Genomic DNA, 25,417 nt, shown 5'->3' with positions numbered 1-25,417 from the left:
ACGCTGCTGACCAGAGGGTACGGCTGGTTCATTCACCTGCTTCCACTGAAGAACAGAAGGACAGAGGGTATCTACTGCAGGTCTTGCTTACTGGCAACACTGGCATCACCATAAAGTCCTCTCACCCATATAAAATGAGGTTTTTCTTCACAGACATAGTTTCAAAGACGGATAATGTACAAAAGTTATGAATGAGGATAACTAGATTATAGCCCCTAAACCATCAAGCAAGACTGCTTAAAATAAAGAGCTTTTACATGTAGTCAAACCACTTAAGTCTAGAAGTTTATCACTTGGCAAGGGCTACAAAATTATGCTTCAAAAAAGAAATTTTGAATTAAAAAGAATTGTATTTGTGGACGCATGCAGTATGTATGCACTTTAAAAATTCTCTCTGCAGTTTGAGTATCATTTTGTCCTACAATTCACATGTTTGGACAAGTTTCTCTGTAGTATGTTGTATTCTGAATAACAATATCTACAGAAGCTATCAGCTGCAGAAAATAAAAAGGTCGGATTTCTTACACAAATGTATAGAACTACCTCAATTAAAAGCTTCAGTTGAGCACCAAGCAACAGCACAATGCATTGTTGCAAAAATAGATAAGTCCTCTTTGATCCAAAGACTACATAATAACCATTCACACTTCCACAGAATGAAGCACATTTGGGTAAGTATTTTTAGAAATAGGTGATTAATCCTGCAGAAGAGAATGCCCCTTTTAAATGGAATCTTTAGGGTTGAATCCCTTAAGCATAGCAAAATCCCAAATGTATTTTGTGCAAATGAGGTTTTTCAAAGGAATATTTCCCATATATGAATTCTGCTACTACTCTCTACAAGGTGGAGTAACTGATGTATTTGCAAGTCATTTATGAGTGACTAAATTGTTTCCTGTTTTTATGAGCATAACTTTTTTTTCTCCTTCAGCAGATACTTTATAGAACAATGTTCCCTATCTATACCACAAGTACGTGGTTTCATACACACACACACACACACATATATATATATATATATGTATATGTATGTATGTATTTCCTGGGAGACAAATTCTGTTCTCAGCTGACTCTACTAGAAGTTCGGCACAACTACTTTGTGGCTTTAGTAGTGCAACTGAGTTCTGCATTTTTCCTAACCTTACTCACAAACATGTGATCTTGCAGACACTGTTCCAGATGTAGCAACAGGAGGGAACACAGCCTCTGCGCATGAAACCACCATATGAGTTATTTTCCACTTGTAAAACACGCTTATAAAGTGGCCACCTCTAGAATTAAGCCAAAATTACAACAGAAGATTCAGGCTCCATGTCATACTGGACCAGTTTATTCCAGAAAGGAAGCCTCAATTTAACCAATMTCTCCCCGAGCGCAGGCTAACTCTGAAGCATACAAGCAACAAAGGGTAAATCTCTTTGAAAACTCACGAAGGACAACCCATGGGTCCACCAAAGATCACTCCGAGGGTTGGGTTCATGACCTGAATCAGGTAAATATCCCTTCTGCCACCAACTAACAAACGATGGGATTGCTTCCAGAATGGAGAAGAAAGAGCTCCCAGTGGATAAACACACTCACACTGCAGCTCCATTTCATGCCCCAAAGACCTCCGACAGAAGAGGAAGAGAAAAAGGAGCACCCCTAAGTTTGCAGAAACACCTTTTTAAAGTACTTGCCAAATCCACCCTAATGCAAATGTAAAGAGGCATTTTTATTCTAGTATACATATGCATACTCTTTCAGCCACACAGAAATAGCGACAAGTCAACATACCCTTTCTCCCACGGTAGAAATAATGCTCCAGCACAGCTTGTCTCCACAGAATAAGTATGAGAAGAAGGTCTACATTACTCTCTTTAGGCAAAAGCCAAAGGGGGAGAGGATAGCAGACATCCATGCTTTCTACAGGGGAAAAGGAGAAGGATCTCATCTTTCTAGCCAGTACAATCAGAAATCTTAAAAAGACATCAAATGTTTCACCTGATCAGCCGACAAGATCTTAACTAGTATTGAAGTACTTCCTGAGCGTGGCACTACTCTATCTTTTCAAAGGCGAGTTAACTGTGAGGAACTTTCTTATTGCCCCRCTTTTACAGTGGGGCCCCTTTCAGATCATGCAGGCCGAAGGCCTGATCAGCGGAGATCCCAGTGGTAAAAAAGGAACCACATGATTCACTCACTACAGCCTCTCTTCAAAAAGAATTTTAATTTAGAGGAAGGAGTTGAAATGCTGGAAGGGGAACAAAGAAAGTGACTGTTCCGAGGGCAGCTTAGTGAGGAACAGAGACCGCAGGCCATCCGCAGAAAACTCGTGCCATCCCTGGGTGAGGAAGTGACTTTGCAGAGCGGGAAGAAGCTGACGAACACACCGACTGCAAAGGCCTCGTAAGCTCTGCCAAAGGCAGCCCAACCTCGTCATGCCGCGTGCTCGGAGTCCGTGCAGGACCCCAACCAAAAGGGGAGACACCACTATGAAAGGCACAAAGGGTGACCCTCATCCTGCATACATAGCTCATTTTAAAACTTTACCTCCTTCTAAAAAAGAGAGAGAGAAAAAAAACAAGCGAAGGGTTTTTCTGCTCCACGGTCGATGTTCCTCACTCCACGTGTGAGGCAGGCTGTGTTCCTACGAGGGCAGAGGAACTTTCCAAGGCACGAAGTCAGGTAGGCAAAAGCATCCCAACAACTGTCAAAGCAAGTGAAGTGCTGGGTCCTCGTTAGCTCTCCGTTTGCCTGCCTGCATGCACTACAGGGGTACTGATCCAAATTAATTCTCTGGAACCTCACGATAATACAAGTAAATAACAATCACCTGCTGGACAACTGAAAATCTCCCTCTGATATTCTGAGTCACACTCTGCTCTTTCAGGCAGCGTAATGTTATCCTGCGGATCCAGCTTGCAGCACTGCCAAAATTCAGACCTAACAAATTAAGCAAGGACATACAAAACTGATTACACACAAACTGCCAACAAGTGCTCGTGACAATATAGAAGTGAAATAAATTTCCTCCATCTCTCAGTTTTAGTAACTGTAGCTCTCAATCTGTTATTTTATGGGGTCCCCCCAAGCCCCAAGGTTTGGGGACTGACATAAAATTTTCAATTATCACTTTTAGCAGAAACACTTACTCCTACTTGGAGAAGCATTCAAACTCTTGGAGACTACAGAAAGGTATAAAGGAAGTCTTGGAGGAGGGCCCCTTTAGCAGAAAGTGTCAAAACTTTCTCCATGCTCTCAAGTTGCTTACTGGAACCTATTAGACTCTATGTTTCTGCTTCCAAGATGAAACTTGACTTAAAGCACTGGAAGGTATGTAAAAGCTCAGATGACAGGAAATGCAAAATAGAATTTGGCAAAAAGAAGTACGTTAGAAAAACAGCAACGTATTTCAAAATACAAGCCAAAGTCATCAAGCAAGAGAAAAAAAATCTGAGCATAATTTGAAGGGAAACATCTATTAAAACATATTAAACCCAAGCTAATTAATAAAACAAAAAAGCTAAACACTCTTCCAATGACATTACAGGAAAGATAGATTAAAATAAAAGCTTAAGGGACATTAAAGGGCAGGCATGGGCTTAATAAAAAAGCAAGAACATTTCTGATGTTTAAGAATTTGTATACAGAGTCTTAAAATAATTACAGGAATTTTTAAATTCAGTAGTTAACTGAAACTGATGAAAACCTGGAGCTATTATAAAATTAAGTCTAGCTAAAGCTCTTTTTGAAGACAGATTTTGAGGTCCAAATTTTACAACCATTGGTGAAAGACTTGCAGAATGTTAGAAGTGAACAAATATCAAAACACAGTGTTTCATTAATACTAGTTTTTGGTCAGACTGGCTTGACTCATTAACAGCTGTGCTGAGGAACACCTTTGAAAAGCTATGTGAGGTGCTGCCAGGCTAATAAATTTGCTAGCTATATTGTTCACAAAGGGTAACCTGGCTTGATAGGAGATTTGATTCTCTGGGCTCCAGCAGGCTATGCACAAAGTTACTTTCTGTTGATACAGACAGAAAAGCCTTGCCTGGGTGGATTTGCCTGGGTGGAGTGSGATATTTTGTTTACTGTAAAAGGTAAATTCAGTAAGAATTTTGGCAATAGTTCTTTTTTAAAAAAAAAATTCTCACTCCAACTTCAGGCTGATGATATTACAACACCCAGACACCACCAGCTCTAAACTCCTTAAGCATCTAATGAAGCCATACCTTAAAAATTGCACAGCAACGTGGCATTCACTGCTGGTTACCCTGCTCCAAGCACAGGAGGAACCACAGCACAGTCTCTGTAACAACACCATGTCATTTTTGTCGTCCACGCCAGCACCTTTACAAATACTGTGAAAACCTATCAAGAAATTTGTGGGTAAAACTTTGACTGGAGAATAAATGTAAAGACTTTTATGTTCCTCCTCTACCTTACTTCAGCACCCTCCTTAAAATGTACCCAGCAACATCTCGTTAGATATCTCGAAGTCTCTCTGCAGCTTATTTCAAACTAAAATAAATTAGCTCCTGATTCAAGAAACAATTATACCTAGCATTTTTACTGTGCAAGAATGACAGGTCTGCAGAGGAACTGGGCTTGTAAAGCATCTTGGTATCATGCTACCATTTCCAACTCTAGTTTTATTGCAATTTCTTTGATGAATCTAGCTGACAAAATTTGTATGAAAGGAAACAACTCTCAAGATGCTATTTAAAGTCATTGTCACAGAGAACAGAAACAGTCTGGGCTGATGGGGGATACTTGCCTGGAGAGATTTCAGGAAATACTACTTTGCAGCCAGCCTTAGGCCCTTCATGCCTTGGGAACCTGGCAAACTGTTCTCAGTAAACGGACAGCACGTATTACAGAAAGGCTCCAAGAAAACATGTTTCCAGAATAACTGAAAATTGCCTTCTCTATGTACAAAGAAGAGAACATTTAAAGTTATTTAGTCCTGCATCTTACCATTTGGAAAACTGCGTTCTCCCTCAGAAATACATAAACGATGRAAGCAAACCCCTACAGGAAGCACGTGCACAGAGATGCTCCATGCTGCTGGTAAGACCAGAAGCTGGAAGGAGTTCTTTCAAGCTTCAACAACCACCACACAGCTGTACCTCTACAACAGGTGCTTTAACTAGAGCAAAACACAGTTTGCAAACACATGTGGAATGCCCCTCAGGGTGAGATGATTATTTAGAGCTCCCTAGATAAAACAAGACACTGAAACTTTTATAGAGCTTCAGTGTAACAAGAACTCCTGAATTATATTCCTACTACCCTCCAGCCCGTTGGGAAGGACGTCCAGACGTACAAGAAAAACAGTACTCGAAACTTATACATAAGATGGCAAGGAGCAGGGACTTTCCCTCCTACATAGGACCCCAGAACGTATCAGTCCCATCATTCGGTATTACAGGGCAATCTCTCGCTCTTCCTCCCAGATAAATACACACACTCGCACTCCACAGGTTAACTAACAGTGCTGCAACCRTCATTAGGATCTCAGTGAACTCATTCTCAGGCAAGCACTCTGCTGCAGCTCCTCACAGTTCAGTTTGCCATTGAAAATACTGTCCATATATTTAATAAATGAAGAAGCAACATCTCAGTAATCAGTTTAATTTACTAAGCTTTGGGCTCATTGTATTGAGCATACTTTGAAGAAAGAAAAGCTAATCAAGTTATCCATGTTTTATCAGCTCCCTCTTTGCCAAAGCACTGTAATGTACCACTAGAAATCCACAAAAGAAATACCTAGTCTGTGATTGGTAATTCGGCAGCAAATAATATAAATATGCAAGGAAAACTGTCATGTGTACATGATACTTAGCAGAAATGTGCAGCTCACTCTGACTAGTTAAARGAAGTTTTTCTAAGATTGCTTGCATTTTGCTGGGGAAATCGATTAGAAAATTCTGTAACAGGGTTCATCTGAGGGTTATTTAAAGTTCACATACATTTTAAACACATGTACAACACACAATTCACATGAACAGCTGTAAGTGTATTTTTACTACATGAACACTTTGATTTTARAATTCTAGAAAGCAACATAACAGAATGCTTATAAACCTAATAACAACCCAAACTTGAGTTCAGCCAGTCCTATATCCTGTCACCAAGAGTGCCCAGTGTCAAATGTTTCAATATGGCCAAGAGATCCTATTTATAGAAGAAGTTACCCTCAGGGAAAATGCACTCACATGGGTATTATTTGCAGTAGCCAGAGGTTACTCTACACCTTAGAACACAAGGACTTGTTTGCTTCTTCTCTAGAATTTTCGCAGCTGTTTCTTTTAAACACATTTTTACTAGCAAAATTGTGGATGTCCTTGCTATCCATACTGGCACCTATTCCTTCTTGGAATACTGCTATCTTTTTTGACCTAGGTGGCCTCCCAGTAAGCTCTCAAAATTAGTTGTGCATTGTGTTAAAATGAATTCGATTTTCTTCTAGGACCTTTCAAATTTCCGACCCCCCAGCTCCTACAGTAGGAAAAAATAGTAAACGGAAGCTCCTGGTTCAACGTTTCTTCGTGCCATTCCCCATTTTCTCTSTCCTCTCATTATGTCGGTTACAATTTTGAAGAAGTCTAAGGGAACCGGGTATCAAAAATCTCACTGCAAGCCAGTGTTCACTGGCTACACAAATCCTAGTGCTCTTCTGAAAATCCTAGCTCATTTCTCAAAGATAAAAGAATACRGCTCAGAACTAAAGTATTACTGCATGAATTTTGAAACAAATAACATTTTATATGAAATTTTGTATTATGTTTGTGCTTTATGCAAAGTATAAGAACAAGTTTGAATTTGAGACAATAACTTAATTCCTCTATACACTTTAWCTTATTTTAATGACATTTAAATATACCTCATTATTTTATATCTTTCCATGATGAAGATAATGAACTGCATTATTTTATATCTATGATGAAGATAATGAAGAACTTACTAGTGTTTCCATAATTTCTGCAAAAAAATTTTACTCCTTCTTTAAGATGTACAGAGTGATTTCATTCTAAGGGCCAAGTCTGCSAATTGTCCTCAGTTAAGTAAAAGAACTAAAATAYTAACATACAGTACACCTACTGTGATTTCCCAAGACAGCTTTGGAAAAAATAAACTGCTTATGTATATAAAATTGACAAACTGGGACATTACCAAATACTTTACAGGTTAACTTATCGGTCACATCACTAGAATTCTTAACTTTGCTAACACCTAGTTCTGACAGATTTTCCACAGTTTGGCTTGATTAAGCCTCACAAAATTTCACACCCCTACAACATGGAAAAGATTCTGAGCAGGAAAAAAAGGAAAAGTAGTGTTTTATTGAAATAGTGCAAGCGCAGAGAAGCAGAATTTACCCCTTAGTAAATTTCCACAGTAAGCCTGACTGAAATGCAAAATGTACCCTTAGTCCAAAAAAAAAAAGAAAAGAAAAACAAAATCATCCTTAAATCCTTAAGTGTTCTGTTATACTGATGTAATTTCCAGGTTAGTTGAGCTTTTGTCTCTAAATACCTTAATCCTCTAACATATTAAGTGAATTCATGTATTTTTAATGGTTGTTCCACCTAGTTTCCTCAGTAAGAGTACTAGGTTTTCAAAGCRAAGGGAAGCAGACATAGCAGTGCTCAAAATAGTTGGAAAACGTTCTGCTTTTTAGAATATAAATAATAGTCTGCCAATTGTCCTCAGTTAAGAGCTACAATACTAACRTGCAGTATATCTTTTATGATTTCCTAAGACTGCTTCTGCAAAGTAAACTGCTCATATGTACAAGAACTTGACAAACAGTGACATTACCAAATACTGTACTGGCAATTGGCAGGTAACAATAACACAAACATAATCTGGTAACACTGAAACTGATGAGACTGTTGCCCTCAGCTTCACCTAAAACACAAGAAACTAAAAATCCAGAATGTTTGTTTCCCAYTTCTAAAAACCCAGCTGTAATAAACAAGGCTCTTTATTTTGCACATTATCCAGAAGTTTCACCAGCAGCTGGTAACACCATACACAGTGAGATTAACTAAAGACCTATCCCCATTTGGAAAATGAAGTTAAGCATCATCTTAAGGGCATCTGCAATGGTCCTTAAAATAATATTTGAGCCTTGCAAGTAAGAACTGTGAGCATCCTCTTTGGATTTTATACGAGTGAAAGAGGACAACGCTACAGAGGAAGGTAAGAGCAGACRGAGTGTCATATGATTTGGAAAGATCACTTCCAGCCTGGCACAGAGTGATCTACCTTAAGAGGAAGGGAAGCCACTGGAGAGCACTCGCTTTCACTTCTCTCAGCGCAGGTGCGATCCCCACGTTTCTGCCCCAGGGCCTGCACTGCAGCTGCTAAATTAACCACCGGTCTCCACCAAGTTCATCACGAAGTGTCTCAGCAGAGTGGGAAACGCAGAGCAGTTGCACACAAAAACCCCAGTGCCCTTTCCCAGCCGAGAGGTCAGACCCCAGCATTAAGCCCATTTAGAGATGACGACGACCCAGCCGCAATTAAAACAAGTTTTGCCTCTTGAAACGCATCGTTCAAGAAGGGCACAAGGTCCCTCGTGGTAAGCGCCGGGGAGGCGTGCGGGAGGCCGTGACCGGCCGGCTACGGCACCGCACTTCGCGGGGTGCTCGGAAGCCTTTTCCGACTGTGTAAGGCCACAAGGGATCCGTCCGTATTCCGTAAAACGGCGGTGTCGAAATTACCGGACTACCAATCGCCTAAGACGTTTTCCAGAATTATACTCCTGCAGTTAGTTTTGCACGACCGCAGATTTAGGTCCCTCAGTCAGAAATCCCTCCACAGGGCAGCCCCAGCTGGCAACAAGTTTCAAGGTGCGTGTGTCGGGGGGAGACGAAGACATTTCGCTAGGAGCCTTTCCAGAGCTGCGTGTTCCTCACCACCGAAGCGCGGGGTGGGGTCGGGGGGCACCTCGGTGCGATCCCCGCATGGTTTTTCCAGTCACCTTTTCGCTGCTCCCGCCACGACTGGGGCGACAGAAGCCGCTGCCCGGCGCCTGGACGACGACCGCTGCCCGGCCGCGGCGGAGCGCCCTGCCCGGCTCCTCGGGCGCAGCCCGCGGCCTCCCCGCCGACCCCAGCCCTCGGGGGGCTCCGAGGCTCGCCGCGCTCACGCCCCGGCGGATCGCACCAGCACCCCTGCGCCCCTCCCGGCCCCCGCCGCCGCCCTCCTCCTCCTCCTCCTCCTCCTCACACGCTTCTACGGCTGCTCCCGCCGAGCGGAATGGCGCCTCACCCCCCCCGCCCCGAGCACCGCGGCCGCACCGGGGAGCGGCGGCAGCGACCCCCGGGGGCCTCTCGCCGCCGGCCGGGAGCGGGGCGGCACGGCACGGCCCGGCACGGCCCGGTGCGGCGCGGGGAGCCCGGCTCCGGGGCGGGCGGGCGGGCGCGGGGGAGGCCGCGCCGCGAGGCGGCGGCGGCTGAAGCGCCGTGAGGAGGCGGCGGCGGGAAGGGGGGCGGCGGCGGCGCGCCCGGGGCCGCGGAGCGGGGTCCCGCCCGCCGCCGGCTCACCTGAAGACGCAGTCGTCGCGGGAGTCCCTGGCGGGGCAGATGAGCCCGTGCTTCTTGCTGAAGAGCTTCTGGAAGAGGGTGGGCGGCATGGTGGGGCGCCGCGCCGCCGCCGGCCGCCGCCGCCGAGGCGCTGGGCTCCGCGCAGCGGCTAGTTCCGCCAGCCCGACTCCATTCGGTGTCACAGTCATATGACAGAAATTAGTCACTCGGCGCTGCCAGGAGGGGAGGGGAGCGGAGCGGAGCGGGGCGGAGGGCNCGGAGCGGGGCGGAGGGCCGGGCCGGCGGCGGGGCGGGGCGCGGGGCCGCGGCGGGGGCCGGGCCGGGCCGCGCTAACCCGGCCGCTGCCTCGCGCCCGGCTCCCGCTCTCGCCCCGCTCCCCCACTGCGTCTCGGCGCAGCCCTGCGCGGAGCTCTCCCTACCGCAGGCCTAGCACCTCCCGCGCCGTCCGCAGCGCGGAGGCAGCGCCGCGCGGACGCGCTCCGCGACCTGCGCGCCCGGCGGGGACACGGACACGCGCGCGGGGAACWCCCGCGGCCGGGACCTCCCCGCCGCCGCGGGAAGCCGGGGAAACGCGAGCGAAACATCCCCCCTCCAAAACACCTGAGGACTAAACAAAGCACAAAAAAAAAAAAAATAGATTTTATAAAAAATGAAAAGGATCTACGGGGCTTGCGAAATTTTATTAGCAAGTACTTCAACATAAGTTACAGCTAGCATTCTCCATCAATGTCTGAGACAAGGCACTGCGCAGATAAAAGACTGGTAGGAAGTTAAATTTAAAACTGACTAAATAAAAAGTGAAGTCACTCATTTGCTTTCCCTAGAAAAATGGGATTAAATTAATGATAATAGTTTGAGTAGATTCTTTTAAAAGGTGTAATTTAGCATGTGTAATATATATTAATATAYAAATATTATAAATAAATGTATTATTTTAAATGACACCTTTCCATCAGCCAGCTGTAAGAATTTTTGATTTTTCAGCCACCGGAAGTTGAACATAATTRTAACGGAAAACAGGAATGAAAGTTTAGCTGTGTCTTTTTCCCTGGTTCTGTATGGAGCACAGGCCTGCCTGCTATGGATAGCTCTTTATGGATGAATCCTTTCACCACGTGATAAAAAAGCCAGCTAGCTTCAAGGTGGGCATAGCCATACAGTTTCAAGTTTAAGAAATCCTCATAAATACGGAATCCTACCAAATAGCAGATTTTTGGSCAGAAAATACAAGTGAGTTTAACAGTTGCACAATTTACAGTACTGAAGAAAATTTAGCCGATTCAAGTGTATTAAAATTCAAGTTGATACAGTCCATTTAAAACTGAATATTAATCTGTTCCAAAGCTCCCAAATTAACAGCAAGTGTTTCTTACAGGCCTGATTAAGATAATTTAATCAGGGAATGTAGGGGAGGATAGAGAAAAAGKGACAAATACAAGTTTAATAGTCCATTTTCCTGTAAAAATTTCCCTGTAGGCAAATCCTCACACCTCAGGAAAGCACATTAATTTCAACTTATCTGTCTACTCACTATGCGTTGCCTTGGGCCCCAAGCCTGTACTTTCAACCTTTAGAGCCTGTGAAGCAACAGACAGAGCTATTTGCATACGAGGTCTCTCTGCACTCCAGCAGCTGGTACACGTACCCCTGGAGTACTCCTGSCCTCGAAGCACAACGTCTCTCAGTCCCTCCAAGCACTTTAAGTTACGGTCTCCTAAAAGTACGCTTCAGATAACAACAATAACTGAAAATATTAATAAAAAAAMCTCTTAATAGGTTTACATACAATACATACTCTAATATGCAACTACAATACACAGTTCCTAGTGATAAAGTATTAACACAGTTCTTGCACAGATAGATTCATTTTAAGTGATTCCATTCAAACCATTAAGACTCCRTCATGTCTAGATTTGAGGCACAAGAGCCCCATTGACACTGACCAGACTTCTCTCCTGAATCACTGCACAAATAGGCTCTTCTGTACTACCCGCTAAATGGCTGTGACCCATAACCTTTATCCACTAATATGGAAAAGCCAGTTTCCACTTTGAGTGAAATTTTATATGTAGTCATTCTTCAGTTTAAAACCAAAACATGGGAAAATGCCTACCCTTTGAAAAAAGTAGAACAAGAGTAGATATTGTTGTGGCCTCAAAACAGTTTCCTTCCCTGGGGCAGAGAGCTAGCCTAGTAATTAATTATACTTTCTCTAGGAGTCAGACAAAAGCTGAAAATAAGAAACTGCGCTTTCATAACTGAAGGAAAGGACAACAGAGATCGTGGTTCCTGATACTTCCGTCCTCCTATATATTCCTATTGCACTGAGAAAAACAAAAGCACAACTCGACAAATTTCAGGCTGCTACAGCCAAGACCACGTTTACAGACCATACCTTCTTGTCTTGTATTCCCCAACTAGTTTGTCAGTAATAGTCTGTTTTGTTACAGAGTCACTATAAATCGCCTTGAGGCAAAGTAAGTTTTTTCTTCTAGGACTTCTAGAATACCTTTACAGTAGATACCTCTTTTATTCTGGATCATCCTTTAAGTGGGAAATGTTACCTGAATAGTCATTGTAATCACAGCTTATTAGATACACAGCTCTAAGCAAAATAAAAAGTTAAGCCATGGTGCTAACCTCTATCACCCAGGGGCTCTAGGTTCTTGCATACTTAATTACGAGTGGTTTAGTATTTGTAGAAACAAGGATATYGGTAATCAGAAGCATTCCCAAAGGGACTCCAATGAGTTACTGGCAGAACTCACTCTACTAATGTTTAAAGGGAAAATAATTTAATGGTATTATTTTTAACCTTGAGCCATATAGTATGTTTATACAATATTTGCTTATAGACTAAATCTAACAGTATATATTTGCATCTGCTTCTATCCCAGAGCAATGGGAATAGGTTCAGGGTCTGAACTTCCACAGGTACTTCCAAATGTAGTCAAACTAATTAAAGTTTTGGATTTTATGTCTTCCTGAGGTGCTCATTTGGGAAATTTGGAAATACTTTCCAGGGCATGAAAATTCTGGTTTATAATATTGAGAAACAAATTCAGACTTTAAGAGATCTGGAAAGCTGCATTATTATTTTAAAATGTGGAAAAGCTTCTTTTATTACTACAAAAGAGAATCTGAGTAAGGGTTATTGTTAGTGAGAACATTCTAGGTATCCAAACTACYTTAGTCTGCAACAAATGCAAATGGAGAAGACTATGCTCTTATTTGTGCTTTTTRTTGAGGCATTCAGCACCCTTTTGAAGAATGACATTTATAGATTAACAATACACAAACTGAACTTGAAGCACTTTGCCTGCAACACAAATAAGGCTCAATGGACAGTCACTCTTTCATTGGGGAGGTCCATTGCTATGTAAGCCTCAAGTCTGCACTAGAAAATAAAGAGTTTATTAGGACAGATGATGTGACATACATAAAGTGCAGTTGCAGGTTGCAAATTTAATAATTTTTAAGCCAAAAGCATGAAGACCTGCATCAGAATACTTTAATGATACACACATTCTCTCCTTGATGAAGTTCTCTCTTAAAAAAAAAAAAAGAAAAAAGAAAAAGAAGTTTAAGGTGGCAGGAGGCAAGAAATGACAAGAAGTTACAGATGACCAAAACAATTACCCCAACACCAGGGATTCTGGGGGCAACTGAGCACACTTGAGCTGAAAGGAAGCTGTGTGGAGACAGGTGGGATTACAGAACAACGGAGATGAAATGGGAAGACAGTGATTGGGCACCGTACACGATGCTAGTGCTGATCATAAGCAGACAGCTGTACTGCAGTGACGGTAAGRCAAAGATGACCTATTTTCATGATTATTAATCAATTTACATTAGAATACAAAAAGTCTTGCATCCCCAAGTTCTGTAGACCTAAGTATGCAAATAGTTTAATTGTAGCTTAATATCTTATATTGACTTCTGAGTCACTGAGAATACATAAATGCTTTATATTTATGTTTTCAGGACATATAGTTACCTTTATGAACAATGTTAACACTTAGCTCAATTGGAGGTCACATCTTTAAATGCTTATACTACTAAAGAAATCTAGAAGTCTTGGCATAGCAAGTGCCAAAACCAATTCCATCAATGCTATCTGGTCTGCTGCCAGATAATAAGTCAATTTCTAAATAATAATAATAATAAATAAACTAAAGAATCATATTTGTAGGGTACTTATAGAATAATGCCCCCCAAAAAGATCTAGTCATTTGTACAAAAATTTTTAATATTAAAGTGCTCAAGAAAAACATTTACAGGCTTACCACAAAGCATTATACTAAATTTCAGAAAGTGAATAAGCCAAAAATATTCAGCCAGTAATTCTTCTTATTGCCCTCATTTCACCTCCCTGCCACAGAAGCAAGACCTTTTTTCTTCTTTTGACTCTTGCTGAAAAMCAGAAATCTCATCTATGTTTATTGTAGACCCAATTTTTGGTACTTGTAATAGTATCTGTGGGAAAAAAATGGTAAGTATTACCATAAAATTGCATATTCTCAAATGTGAGAGAAAGCTCATTAATCTGACAATTTTTTTTTTAAGATGCTTAGGAGAAATCCATGTTATCATTTGTTTGGAAGAATCTCGATCTTGTAATGTCAGTCACTAGCAAGGAAAAAAAAAAAGACTACGGTTTTGAGTGCATTTACATTCCTAATGAAAAAGAGTATCTTCTGTAAGATTTCTTGAGCAGAGAAAGATGCATCTATCATACAAAGAATCTCCCCTTTAGGTAGCCTTAGTTAATTCCAGATTCCCAGGCTCCTCCAGAGACCTAGTAATAAAAATACAAACTTTTGTTCTGACAAAAATATTTGCTGATTGCTGAACTTCATTTGCCTATCAAATACGACTTATGTTCTGTATTATCCCAAATCTCYTGGGCACAAGATTTATCACTGTCAAACTGAGTTCTATACAGAAGCATCAGATGTTTGTCACTAGTTAACACATACACACACTTAAGAGCACTTCCCTGCACTTTAGATACTGTAGGTACTCAATCTGAGAAAATGTACAAGAATGTCTAGACCTAGGAGCCTACAATTCCATTGAAAATTTTTTGTATATTCAGTATTTTTAAAGTCTATTATGCTTATATATTTTCTCCATATAAAATAGCATTAATAATTAAAATACCATAAATGACCAGTGAACATAACTTGCAGAGTATTTGCACACGCTGTCTGCAAAAGCTAATTTAGGAAGAGATACGCCATCCAGTGGTACACTGAGAAACTTCAGGAGAGCCCRAGAAGGAAGATGATTTCACCTCCTCTCTATGGCAATGATCAGACAGTTTTGTACATAGATCTCATTTATATGTTTAACAAAGACAGGAGCCCCCCCCCATGTTACTTAAGAGTCTCAGAATAAAAAAAATAAAAAAATAAAAAAAGAACAGAAGCCTTTAGATAGGTGCTGACAATCTACCGCATGAACAACTTTCAGAGAAAAAAAAATATCTGGATAATAGAGCTCAGTTTAATTGAGAAAGATGCAAGAACCACCAGTGGCTGAAAGCTGAAGTCTGACATACTCATCCTAGAAATAAGGCACAGGACAATAATTTGCTAAACAAGCTGATCTCTTTTCTAGAGAGTCTTCATACAAGTTCTGAACCTATAAGTTGTATTACAGAGTAACTTRAAGAGGTGTAGCTATTCCCAGAGTTACTAGGTAACTCCTTCATGCCTTAATCATATAGCCTATAAAATAGCAACATCGCTAACAGAGGTTTGAATAAACTGAAGCTTAATCAAAGTAGTCTTTAAAAAAAATGTAAAAAGTAACCCAAAGAGGTGCAGTACAACCTTCGTGGTTCTAAAAGCTTTGTGACAGACCAAGTAAAAGTTTGTTTCCCCCATCCCCACCCCAAATAGCCTAGGGACAGAATCTTTCTACRGGAATCTTTCTGGTCTCTGCAGAAGTTCATACCTTAGTTTAAATTAAGCAGTGRTTTACAAATACTGAATAACAAAGCTTGAATATACTTCAGCACGATTCACCTTTAATTCAATTTGCACTGTACCTTTAAAGAGTAGCATAACCCTCAGTGCCTCTTCAGTGACCTAGAGTCTCATTCTGCCGAGTCCTGTACAGGATTCGGCTAATGTCATACATTACAAGGAAACGCTCCACAGAGGTTTTGTCAGTATCTTGCTTAACAATGGGGAGACTGAAGCTAATACTAGGGGAAGGAAAGAGGGTTGTTTTGTTCCTCTACCGTTCCACACATGCATGTGCGCACACACACAGCCTTTATACTCCTAAGAATGTATGATTTCATATGTTAAAGATCCTTAGAAGAGAAAATGTTACTGTAGTTTTAGTGAAGTACTGTTGCTCAGAAGGAGAATACTATTAAGTCAGAAATTAAGTTTTCAGGGTGTTTTACTCTTTCACTTAGTGATTTTTGCAAATATTCAGACTTAAAAAATAATTCCTTACACACTCAAATAGCCAGTTACCATCTGCACAGTGGACCAGTTCTATATTCCATTACCTTCAGGCACTCCTTTGGGAAGGCAGAATACATTTCTATTAACTGGAATTCGAGGAAGCCTGGAAGACCTATGACCTGGTGAAGTTCTAACAACGGAGCAGATTTCTTCTCTGTTACATGGAGGCTGAAAAGATTAATGACATCTAATTCACACAACTATTTACACAGAAGAAACAGTCTTCTAKTTTTTTTCTAAGGAAATTCAAAAAACGTGGAAAAATATGACATGCAGATTTCAAGAGGTGTCATAAAAATATTTAAGACTACTTAAGTATACTTAATATGCTATAAGAAAGGGCGATTGAAAGATTCAAAGCTTATATGCTCTCTTCAGCTGTGTGTCATACCATAAAGCTTGAATACATTGTACTCTACAAACTAGCATACCAAAACTGGATTTAAAAAGTGCAATAAAACTAGAATCTGAAAGATATACTTTTCTTCTGGTCTTTCAAGAATAATTTCTGAGCTCAGACGCAGGAACAATTTCTTCTGAATTTACATGTGGACCTGTTGTATTCAAGAATAAGTCTTCCCCAGATAAGGCTTTCCACACTGGTGACAAGCTAAGCTATAGTTTTGTCAAAATAGAAAATATATAGCAATAACCACCCAATTAAATAACAGACAATAAYTCAAATTGTCTAATATTTGTTGGCTCATGCAACAAATATTCTATTGCTTCAAAAATATGACTTAGGACTTCTCTCTCCAAATCCTAAGTGATTACTACCCTTAGCCTCCAACCTCCCTCATATATTTTTCATTTGCTAATCTAGTATTCAGAAATTAATATATTACTGCAAACAAACTTTTAAGTTTAACATCACGAGGAAAGCCCATGTTTTCCCTCCAAACTGGTGCTAAACTAAGCAAWCTTTGTATTGAAGAAGCTTCCCTTTTCTCCAAAACTATACAGTTTGCTTACACTGTTCAAAGAACTATGGCATGAAAGTGACAGAGATGTCACTGCTATTMCAGCATGGAGAGAAGTGGTAATACTGATAAAGAATCCAAATGGCATTTATCTATCAAGTTTATCTGGAATGACAACATAATGGAGTGACAACATAATGGAGTAAGGCTAGTAGGCGCTTTTTTTTCCCCCGATCAGATGTCGTTTTAAAAACATAAAACAGATTTTTTTTAAACTGTCCAGCTGATTGAATTTAACACATTTTACACAACACCTTTAACATATAACCAGCTAATTGAATATAACACAATTGCTTCATAATTTTGTTATAACATAGGTAATAGCCAGAATTGAGTTATACCATGACTTCGTTTGGTTTTAATCATTAAAAAGTATCAGGTTAGACACTCACATGTAGCTCTGCAGACTGAGCATAACCAGGTTTTTTTAGCAGAGCTTTGTTATTCTCCACGACCAGCATGGTGGAACTCATTTGCTAAATGGAAACAGAATTTAATAGCAGTTTCAAAATCTGTGCTGTTTATCACTAATTCCTGTAGTATTCCTATAGTACAGAATATCACTTATAAGATATTCCATTACAAATTATTCTTCGTTCTTAGAATTTAAGTACTGAATTCCAGTACGTTTACTTTGTCTCATGCTCTTCAGAATTAAGACAAAGAAACTTTTATAGAACAGAAAAGACACATTTCAGGTCATCATTATAACTAGGAGATAAAACACTTTCTAATATTTCTCATATTCTCATATAGCTTCTGTTATCAGTCAAAATTCTATGCCTTTGTTAACCAGCAGATCACAGAGTAAATTCTTACCATAGCAACAGGCTGTTTAGATGGCAGTACTTGTGCTGTCAACTCCACTGATTTGGCTGAAGTGTTTTCTGGGGCAGATTCAAGCTGACTGAATGATGATACATCTTCTAAATGACTAGACAATTTAGCTTTTTTCTTGCACTCCAGCTTCTTGGGTTTAGCAGTTTGATTGTCAGGCTAAAGTGCRAAACAATTGCACTTCATATTATAAAGTGAGCCTTTACAGTCTGCTAAGTACTAACAAAGGRACACTGTCAGACTAAGATCTACACAATTGGCTTGGTACCACTAAAACAATCAGTCCGAGGAACACTGAGCTTATGGGGTACCCATTACTATTACAGCTATCTAGAGCCACGGGCAAGCTGTCTTCACTCTTTACCACCRTCTGCAGGCATCTCTTTCAAGCAAAAGAACCAGCATCTACACATCCAGGWGCACTCTTTCAGCTGTATGAGAGTGCAGCAAGCCATTTCTGTTTCAACCTGTTATATTAATATATTAAAAATCTTTCACCTTTCTTTCTGGTCCTATTGGTGAAGAGCAGCGCATATCAGTTTTTAGGTCTGGAGTTCTCTCTCTTGTAGCTGTAATTTTACAGACTCGTTTCCCTGTGATAAATTTCCAATAAATTAATTAACTTTAAGACCACAGCTACTCTCCAACCCACATCTTACATGATTGTACAGATTTTCAAAACAATCATTCCAAAGCTACCCACACAAACACTTCCTCCTTTCAACACATGTAGCATTCCTCATCTCCCTCCTTTCCAACAGGGYAGCTTTATTCCTCTCCCCTTCCTTGAGGAAACATGGTTGCTTACTAATCTTATGCTCACCTGGTTATTTACTACTAGACACACATACTGTGTGAGAAGAGGAATTACATCATCACAGCAGTCTTCACCAGTGGCAGCTTCTGCTGCTATTACAGTCCAAATYAAGCATGGGAAAATTATGTGGTACCTGGGCCACAGCCAGAACTGCATCAGTCAGTTCAGAACTGCAGTTGCATGGGGGACTCCTGATAGTACTTGTGAAGGCTGATAGGAACTAYGCAAAAGTAAGCAGCATGACTCAAACAGTTCCATTCCTGGATAAGTTAAACAAGAAAAGCTAATTGTGTTTTCATTGAGCATCACTTGTGTTTACACGGATTAATATAGTTTATGGTTTACGTCTTCTCCTAACAAGTTAGTGGCTGTTATGGCTAAACTAGGTCTTATTTAGAGGGCAGATCTTGCTTCCCTTCTAGCCACTGTTGAGCTTAGCCTATGCCAGGGGGACAAATGGCCAAGTAGAAGTCTGGCTCTGTTATTTTTACCATTATTTAAATTTGGTTAGAAAATTCTGTTGTCTTCTAGCTAACACAACTGTTTTAGGTCATATTTTACCTGCTAGAGCAGTTGAAACATTTAATTCTGAAGAACTGTAATTGCATTTTGATGGTTTATTTCTAGGAAAAGAGAAAAAACATGAACAGCTACTTTCAATGAAAACTGTTAAAATTCATAAAAACGACATAAAACAAAATCGTATAAGAATTATAGACTGAATGAAAATGGATAAAGCTTATCCTTAAAAAAATGTTACTTAGCTTAGTCAATCATACTTCAGTTTGCTGACAGTATCATCAAGTCACATCGCTTATTCTGAAGATACCTGGAACTTAAAAGCTACAGAAGACAGTCACTAAACTGCACTGAAATATATGAGGACACAACATATTTAAGGAAGATGCAGCRAAAACAGTTAGAGATCACAGAAAAAAAAAACAGATTGAATTCTGTGGAGATTTGTGACATAGTAAGACTGATATGAATGAAGTATTAATGGAAATGTCTAAGACCAGAATAAGCAGCAGGAAAGGGGTTAAGAGAGAGGACATTGTTCCTAGGACAAAAGCTGAGAAATGTTTGTTTATTTCAGGACCAAGAGACTTGCACTATGACAAGATCAGAGTATGAGAGACTCATTCAATAGAAGACCAAGCATTCCGATAAAACCACAGCACAGACACCTGGCCAACAGAAAACCCTACATCCTAACAACAGCAAGATGACAACAAGGTTGTCACATATTACATATATCATTCCTCTTCCTGTTAACCCATCCAGAATACAGACATGCATTCCAAAGCAAAACCATGGGCAAAATCTGACCTTGCTTCTGTGGCAAAGGACCACCTCATAACAGCTGATGACTCCTAAAGGATCTGAAAGATCTGTCTAAAAACTGCTTTTGTCATGGAMAAACCTAGAATCCTAGAGATACGACAGAGACTTGGCAACAGGCACCTCTCATCCCCTGTATTACACAAGCAATCCTGGACAGACCACCTGAGCACACATACCCAGGTGCTTGCAAGTGAATGAAATCTGAAAGGGAATGAGTGTGGGTAAAATCAGCTTCTTCAGAAATTTTGTAAACATATCACAACATCACCTCCCCTTTCCACAAGGTCTTCCACTGAATTTTGTTACATTGATTTTCCTACAGCTGCAAGACTAGGACAAAAGTCTGTAAGACAAACTCTTCCCTGCTTGTCTCAGTGCACTATCTTCAGTGAAGTCAGGGGGGACACAGGCAGCTGAAATTCACCAGAAGGATTTGCAGGATCAGAGGTTTATTCATTCCAGCCAAAATACTGCTTAGAAGAGGAAAAACCTGAACATTTAGGTATGTTAAAGATTACCTTCTAGTGTACTGGTCTTGAAAATCCTCCAGCATTGGTTCTAAAAAAACATAAAAGCTAAGCTTTAAAAAAGCTAAGCAGGCCTGAATGTTTTATTGCACATGAAATTATACAGCAAATATTAGAAGCAAACAGAACACTAACAAGGAGCTGTTTCCCATTATACAGAAATACTTAAATAAAACGATCATCAGAAACTTTGCAGAGTTCTTTGCACTATAGAGAGATACGTTTATGTACGTGTTTTGAAGTATTACAGAAGAGAATTACCTAATATTGCTGACAGATTGGAGATCTGTGGCATCTTATCTATGGCCATTGCTTTGCTAGAGTCCAGGAGAGTTGAGTTTTTATATTTGATGCAGTCCTCAGGGCAAGGGTTACTTCTGTCTGGACGTAGAAGAGTTACTCAAGCTTTGACCGAACTGACAGCAATCATATTTGCAGGACAGAGACTTTACAACAGAGGGAATGCATTGCCCTATCCAAACGGTTGCAGAAAAGTTTGGGAAGAACAGATAGCTGAAAGCAGACTGGTTGATCATCCCCAATAAACTGGAAATACTTCAATTTTACAGTATGCTTCAAATTACACCAGGAACTGATTCACTCTGGATTAGAGAACCAGATATAGAGATTCCATGTTAAGCACAGCTTGGCTGAAGGCAAAGATCTGACCTGGTGAGCCAAGCCAACAGTTGTCACTAGTATTCTTATTGCACATTGCCCCCCCATCATTTCTAATTCAAACAGACCTTAAAAAAAAGAAAAAAAAAGTGTCACCTGAACCATCTTCATATCTGAATGTTTCAGGGGATGAGAAATTGTTCGTGTCGTCATTAGAGCCTGTGTTATAGTCTGCAGTGGAATCTACATCTAAACACTCTAGTAGATAGGTTGAAACACCTGTGGGAAGAGTCAATCCTGTACCTACAAAAAGAAAAAAAATATAGTATACAAAAAAAAAAAAAAGAGAGAGAGAGAGAGAGACACAGAAAAGGATCCTCTTTTACAAGCCACAGTGATTTCTCTATCAATGGGTATAAGTTCATATAATTCACAATGCATTAAAAACCAAGAGGCATCCTGCAGTCTAATTTACACTAAAACAAGCTAAAAGCTAACAGGAGATATGTTCCTTGTCCAAGGTACACTAAAATGCCTGACAGGTTTAGCCTCTCATAAGATAATTCTCAGCTAGGATTGTTTTAAAAGTGCAGGTTTTTGTRAACACAAGAATCCATCTTAACAAATAGTTCTGTGAACAATAAAACCAATTGTTTTGTACGTTGTTTCCAACAGACTCGACTCAAAGTTCTCAGGTCTGTTACGGGACGTATTCACCTTGCATCCTTCCCGTCCATATGGAGGAGTATTAATAGTCTCTCTTTCTTCTAAGAAGCTAGACAGTTCTCTCAACATATTTTCAAACATCAAAAAATTTGAGCTCAGTAACTTCTTTTAATTACTATAAGTGTTCTAGGCAAACAAAAGTTTTACCCTTAAATGTAGGGTGATAGCAACCTGCTTGGAATTATTTCCTATGCTGTTTGGGCTGCTAGCCTCAGTTCACTAAGTTTACTGAATAGTATTTTCCATTTCAAAGGTGGTAATTCATTATGTTGAACGTGTCTCCAAAAATAACTGCTGTGCCAAAGTTTCAAAAATAAGGCACTGATTATACAAGAACTAAAAATAGAGTTTTCCCTGGAAAAGTCAATAACAGAAAATAAAGACTAAGTAGTACTCTACACTCTCTATTAATGAATAATGCCACAAGATTACATTCTTATATGAATGAATCTGGAAAATAAATACAAAGAAGTAGACGACTAATTTTGTGAAGAGCTAAGTAAAAGCAAGATGAATTACTTTTTCTCAAAGACACTTTCTAAAAGCAGAGTATGCACTATGCATGTAYTGATAAGAGGCAGAAATCCAACTAGAGCCTTTTCATTTTGATAACCTAGCAGTCCAAATCAGTACAAGAACAGCACACAGTTTCATTGCAAGACCAGTGCTTTTACAGAACTGTTATTAAAATTCATTACAAGTTACACTCACTTGAAGTCACTTCAGCATTTGTCAAACTTTCTTTACTTTCAAAGTTGATTACCGAAGATTCCTAAATTAAACATTAGATACAAACAACTTAATGAAATTGGATCTAAACAAAGAAAGCCAATTAAGTATATTCCTACATTACTCTAGACATCTACTCAGAAATCTACTGTTGTGTACTTCACCACTTAAATTTGCTATTCACAGCATTATGTACACCACTGTTTTTCATGTATCACTAAGAAAAATCTGCAATCTGACTTAAGAGTTCTAAAATCCATAACAGACACCCATTGATTTGATCCTAGTCTTTGCTGGGTGAGACTTCCAGTGAAGCCATACTGATATCAAGAGAAGTTTTATCTATGACAGCAGTCCAGTAATCACTCTCCACATCTGTTTGATTTTCAGTTAGAAGCACAATTCATGTTACTCCCTTTCAGAAGCCCAGAGCACTCCTATAAATACAAACAACTTTAGGTGGTTTAGATATTATATTACRAAATTGTTTCCAGAAAGTGTGAATAATTGGTGGAGTCTAAATAAGAACTAATATTTTAAAGAAAAATAGTTCCAATCAATTTCAGTTAAGTCAGCTGCTGTATCAGATTTAAGTTCTAACAATTCCACAGTTCTAACAGTTCTGCAATTCTCTTGCAATTGCAGTACTGTCACATAACGTTTCTGCTGTTATTCCAAAATACTTTTTTACAGTTGTACAAATATGAGGAATAGCACAACAGTGACTTGTCAAAGATTAAACAGTARGCCTGTGTCTGAACTAGAATTAAGCAATTCTCTGGAATCACAGTCTAATGRGCTATATATACACCATACAACACAACTGTTAAGGCCTTTCCTCATTAAAAATAATTAGTATTGATATATACTACCATGCTACCAATAGATCCAATATTTTTTATTTTKGTCAAAAACACAGAGGAAAAGAACACCAAGTTACAGGATCAAGTTCAGCCTGAAAAAAAAAATGCATGTGTAAAAGCATAGCTCACAGGAAATTCTACTTAGGTAGGAAAAGAATTTAATAAGTAACTGACATCCAGTTTTTTGATTTATTTCCCCATAACTTGTTATCAGATAAAGAACCAAACAACATTATAACCTTCAGCAGTACTGTGCTTTCTGCCATTTTCTCTTCAGTTTTTTCCATGGTGGTCACCTCTTTGACATTCACTAGAGTGCTGCAGTTGAAAGAACAGAACAGAGTTAAGTTCAGTATATACAGTCACATTATTCTATGAGAAACCAACAAAAAAATACTTAAGTTATGAGATGTCAACAAACAGTCTGAAAAACATCAGTATACAAGGAATTCAGACTCTAAGAGACACCTCATGCAGGCAAAATGATRTTAAGTACCAGCTACAGTTAATAATAGTGTATTTGAACATGTTCTAACAGACCTCTGATTGGATGAATGGCTCACTTGGGTCACTTCAAACTTTTCTTTAATTTTTGGTAAGCTTTTCACATTGGATTTTCCCTTCAGGCCTAGAGAAGAGTGAGTATTTAGTTAAGTAACTTTAGTTTTGGCACCAACATTCAGACAATTCTCATCTTTAACTGTTCTTTCTCTTTTACTCCCATAATAAACTTTGACCCTAATACCACAAACATCCTAAAGTCTGATCTAAAGCTTATTATTTTTACTGAGCTTCATTTATCAGAATATCAACAAGGACAAAAATATAGTAGACTTTGATAAATACTTCAGGCATTTTAGAAATCTCTCAATTAAAAGGAAGACAAATGCCTTGGAATGACCTTTACTATTTATACACCAAGGCTCAAAGATTTTTAATGAAATTTATCAGTAGTATCACAAATATTTTTTACATAGATCTTTCATCACTGCATGTCACCTCAAACATGAGATTGCTGGACACTGCATGAGCAGGATTCATCCCCTTTCCCTCTTTCTTCCAAGATGTATCTAAGTATTAAGAGCACATACCTCAATGGTTGCTGGTGGTACCAGTCAGGATGMAAAAGTACTAAAACATCTACAGGTAAGAGCAGGAGCCAGCAGAGCAGGACTGAGATGGACACCAAGGCTCATTGCACACTATTACACTATTTTAAAGTCTCACCTTTAGGGGACAGAAACCTCCCACACTGATCTTCCCCATTTACTAAAGCAAGTTACACCACTAGTGTCAGCCTTCAGTGCCATATACCTTCTTCTCAGACCCTTTTTTTTCTCCTCTCCTCTTTTTCAAAGCCTCCAATTCCTAACCCGATAGCTGCTAAACAGTATCCTGCTGTAAAACTGGTCCTTTTGTGGAATAACTTTATACAAAGATTTAAAGTATCCTCCCAAAGGCAGGCTAGGGCTTTGCCTTGTCTTTTCCAAAGGAATTGATTAGCCAGAAAGTTAAATAAAGGGCACAAAGGGCAAATCCCCTATTTATTACTAACTAATGGCTAAAAGAAATACTCCCCAGATACCAACACAGCTGACTCCTTTCTTCACATCATAGGAGACCTGGATAACAACAAACCGCTCAAAGCCTCATGCAGGGCCAGCTTAGCTTGGACACAGCAGTAAATAAAAGACCAGCCAATGTGCAACTGCAGAGAAGACACTCAAGCTGCATATTTTAGACTTCAACTTTTTTAAAAAAAAATCCTTCTCCCAAGCATAAGTCTCTTGAGCAGCACCCTTATTGTCACTTCTCAAAATGTCACGAAAACAAACAAACGAACAAAATATCGCAGCAAACACGGCACAAGGCCTTGCCTCGCCCCTGCGGGCCTGACCCAGCAACACCCGGGCCACCGCGGTGCCGGCGGGGAACGGAGAAGCGCTTAC

The 25,417-nt window shown here is 39.9% G+C and overlaps 2 protein-coding genes and 1 long non-coding RNA gene across 7 annotated transcripts in view; all 3 read right to left on the bottom strand.

Annotated features, from left to right (window-relative positions):
* FNIP1 (folliculin interacting protein 1) overlaps positions 1-9,786 on the bottom strand; it is a 66,428-nt gene extending 56,642 nt beyond the window's left edge. For all 3 annotated transcript variants that reach the window (XM_085312771.1, XM_085312772.1, XM_085312774.1), the window contains exon 1: positions 9,543-9,786. In XM_085312771.1, the coding sequence (XP_085168897.1) occupies positions 9,543-9,730 (188 nt within the window). In that variant the 5' untranslated portion in view covers positions 9,731-9,786. The remainder of the gene's footprint in view (positions 1-9,542) is intronic.
* On the bottom strand, positions 1,645-9,074 carry LOC146591502 (uncharacterized). Its single transcript, XR_014896788.1, has 3 exons — positions 8,260-9,074; positions 2,816-2,925; positions 1,645-1,905 (listed from the first exon to the last, which is right to left on the bottom strand). It is a non-coding gene; the product is annotated as an uncharacterized LOC146591502 (long non-coding RNA).
* Positions 9,787-12,348: 2,562 nt separating the features above from the next.
* On the bottom strand, positions 12,349-25,411 carry MEIKIN (meiotic kinetochore factor). 3 transcript variants are annotated; one of them, XR_014896787.1, is made up of 13 exons: positions 24,009-25,411; positions 23,708-23,786; positions 22,588-22,648; positions 21,307-21,453; positions 20,794-20,913; positions 20,524-20,563; positions 19,223-19,284; positions 18,343-18,437; positions 17,827-18,003; positions 17,400-17,483; positions 16,072-16,195; positions 13,829-14,018; positions 12,349-13,091 (listed from the first exon to the last, which is right to left on the bottom strand). XR_014896787.1 is itself a non-coding variant. In XM_085312775.1 (13 exons), exons 3-13 carry the CDS (start codon positions 23,753-23,755, stop codon positions 13,972-13,974), a joined length of 1,005 nt encoding a protein of 334 aa, XP_085168901.1. In that variant the 5' UTR covers positions 23,756-23,786; positions 24,009-24,096; positions 24,560-25,411; the 3' UTR covers positions 12,349-13,971. The 3 variants fall into 3 exon arrangements, 2 of the variants coding, with proteins under 2 accessions (XP_085168901.1, XP_085168902.1); XM_085312775.1 differs by having other exon boundaries at positions 12,349-14,018; positions 24,009-24,096; positions 24,560-25,411; XM_085312776.1 differs by lacking the exons at positions 12,349-13,091; positions 13,829-14,018 and adding an exon at positions 14,025-14,340.
* Between the last annotated feature and the right edge of the window lie 6 nt (positions 25,412-25,417).

This window comes from Rhea americana, unplaced genomic scaffold, assembly GCF_003343005.1.
Source record: "Rhea americana isolate MKP2758 unplaced genomic scaffold, rheAme1 scaffold_37, whole genome shotgun sequence".
NCBI classification, from domain to species: domain Eukaryota; kingdom Metazoa; phylum Chordata; class Aves; order Rheiformes; family Rheidae; genus Rhea; species Rhea americana.
Note: the sequence above shows the minus strand (reverse complement) of the source record. Positions and strands in the feature narration are given on the sequence as shown.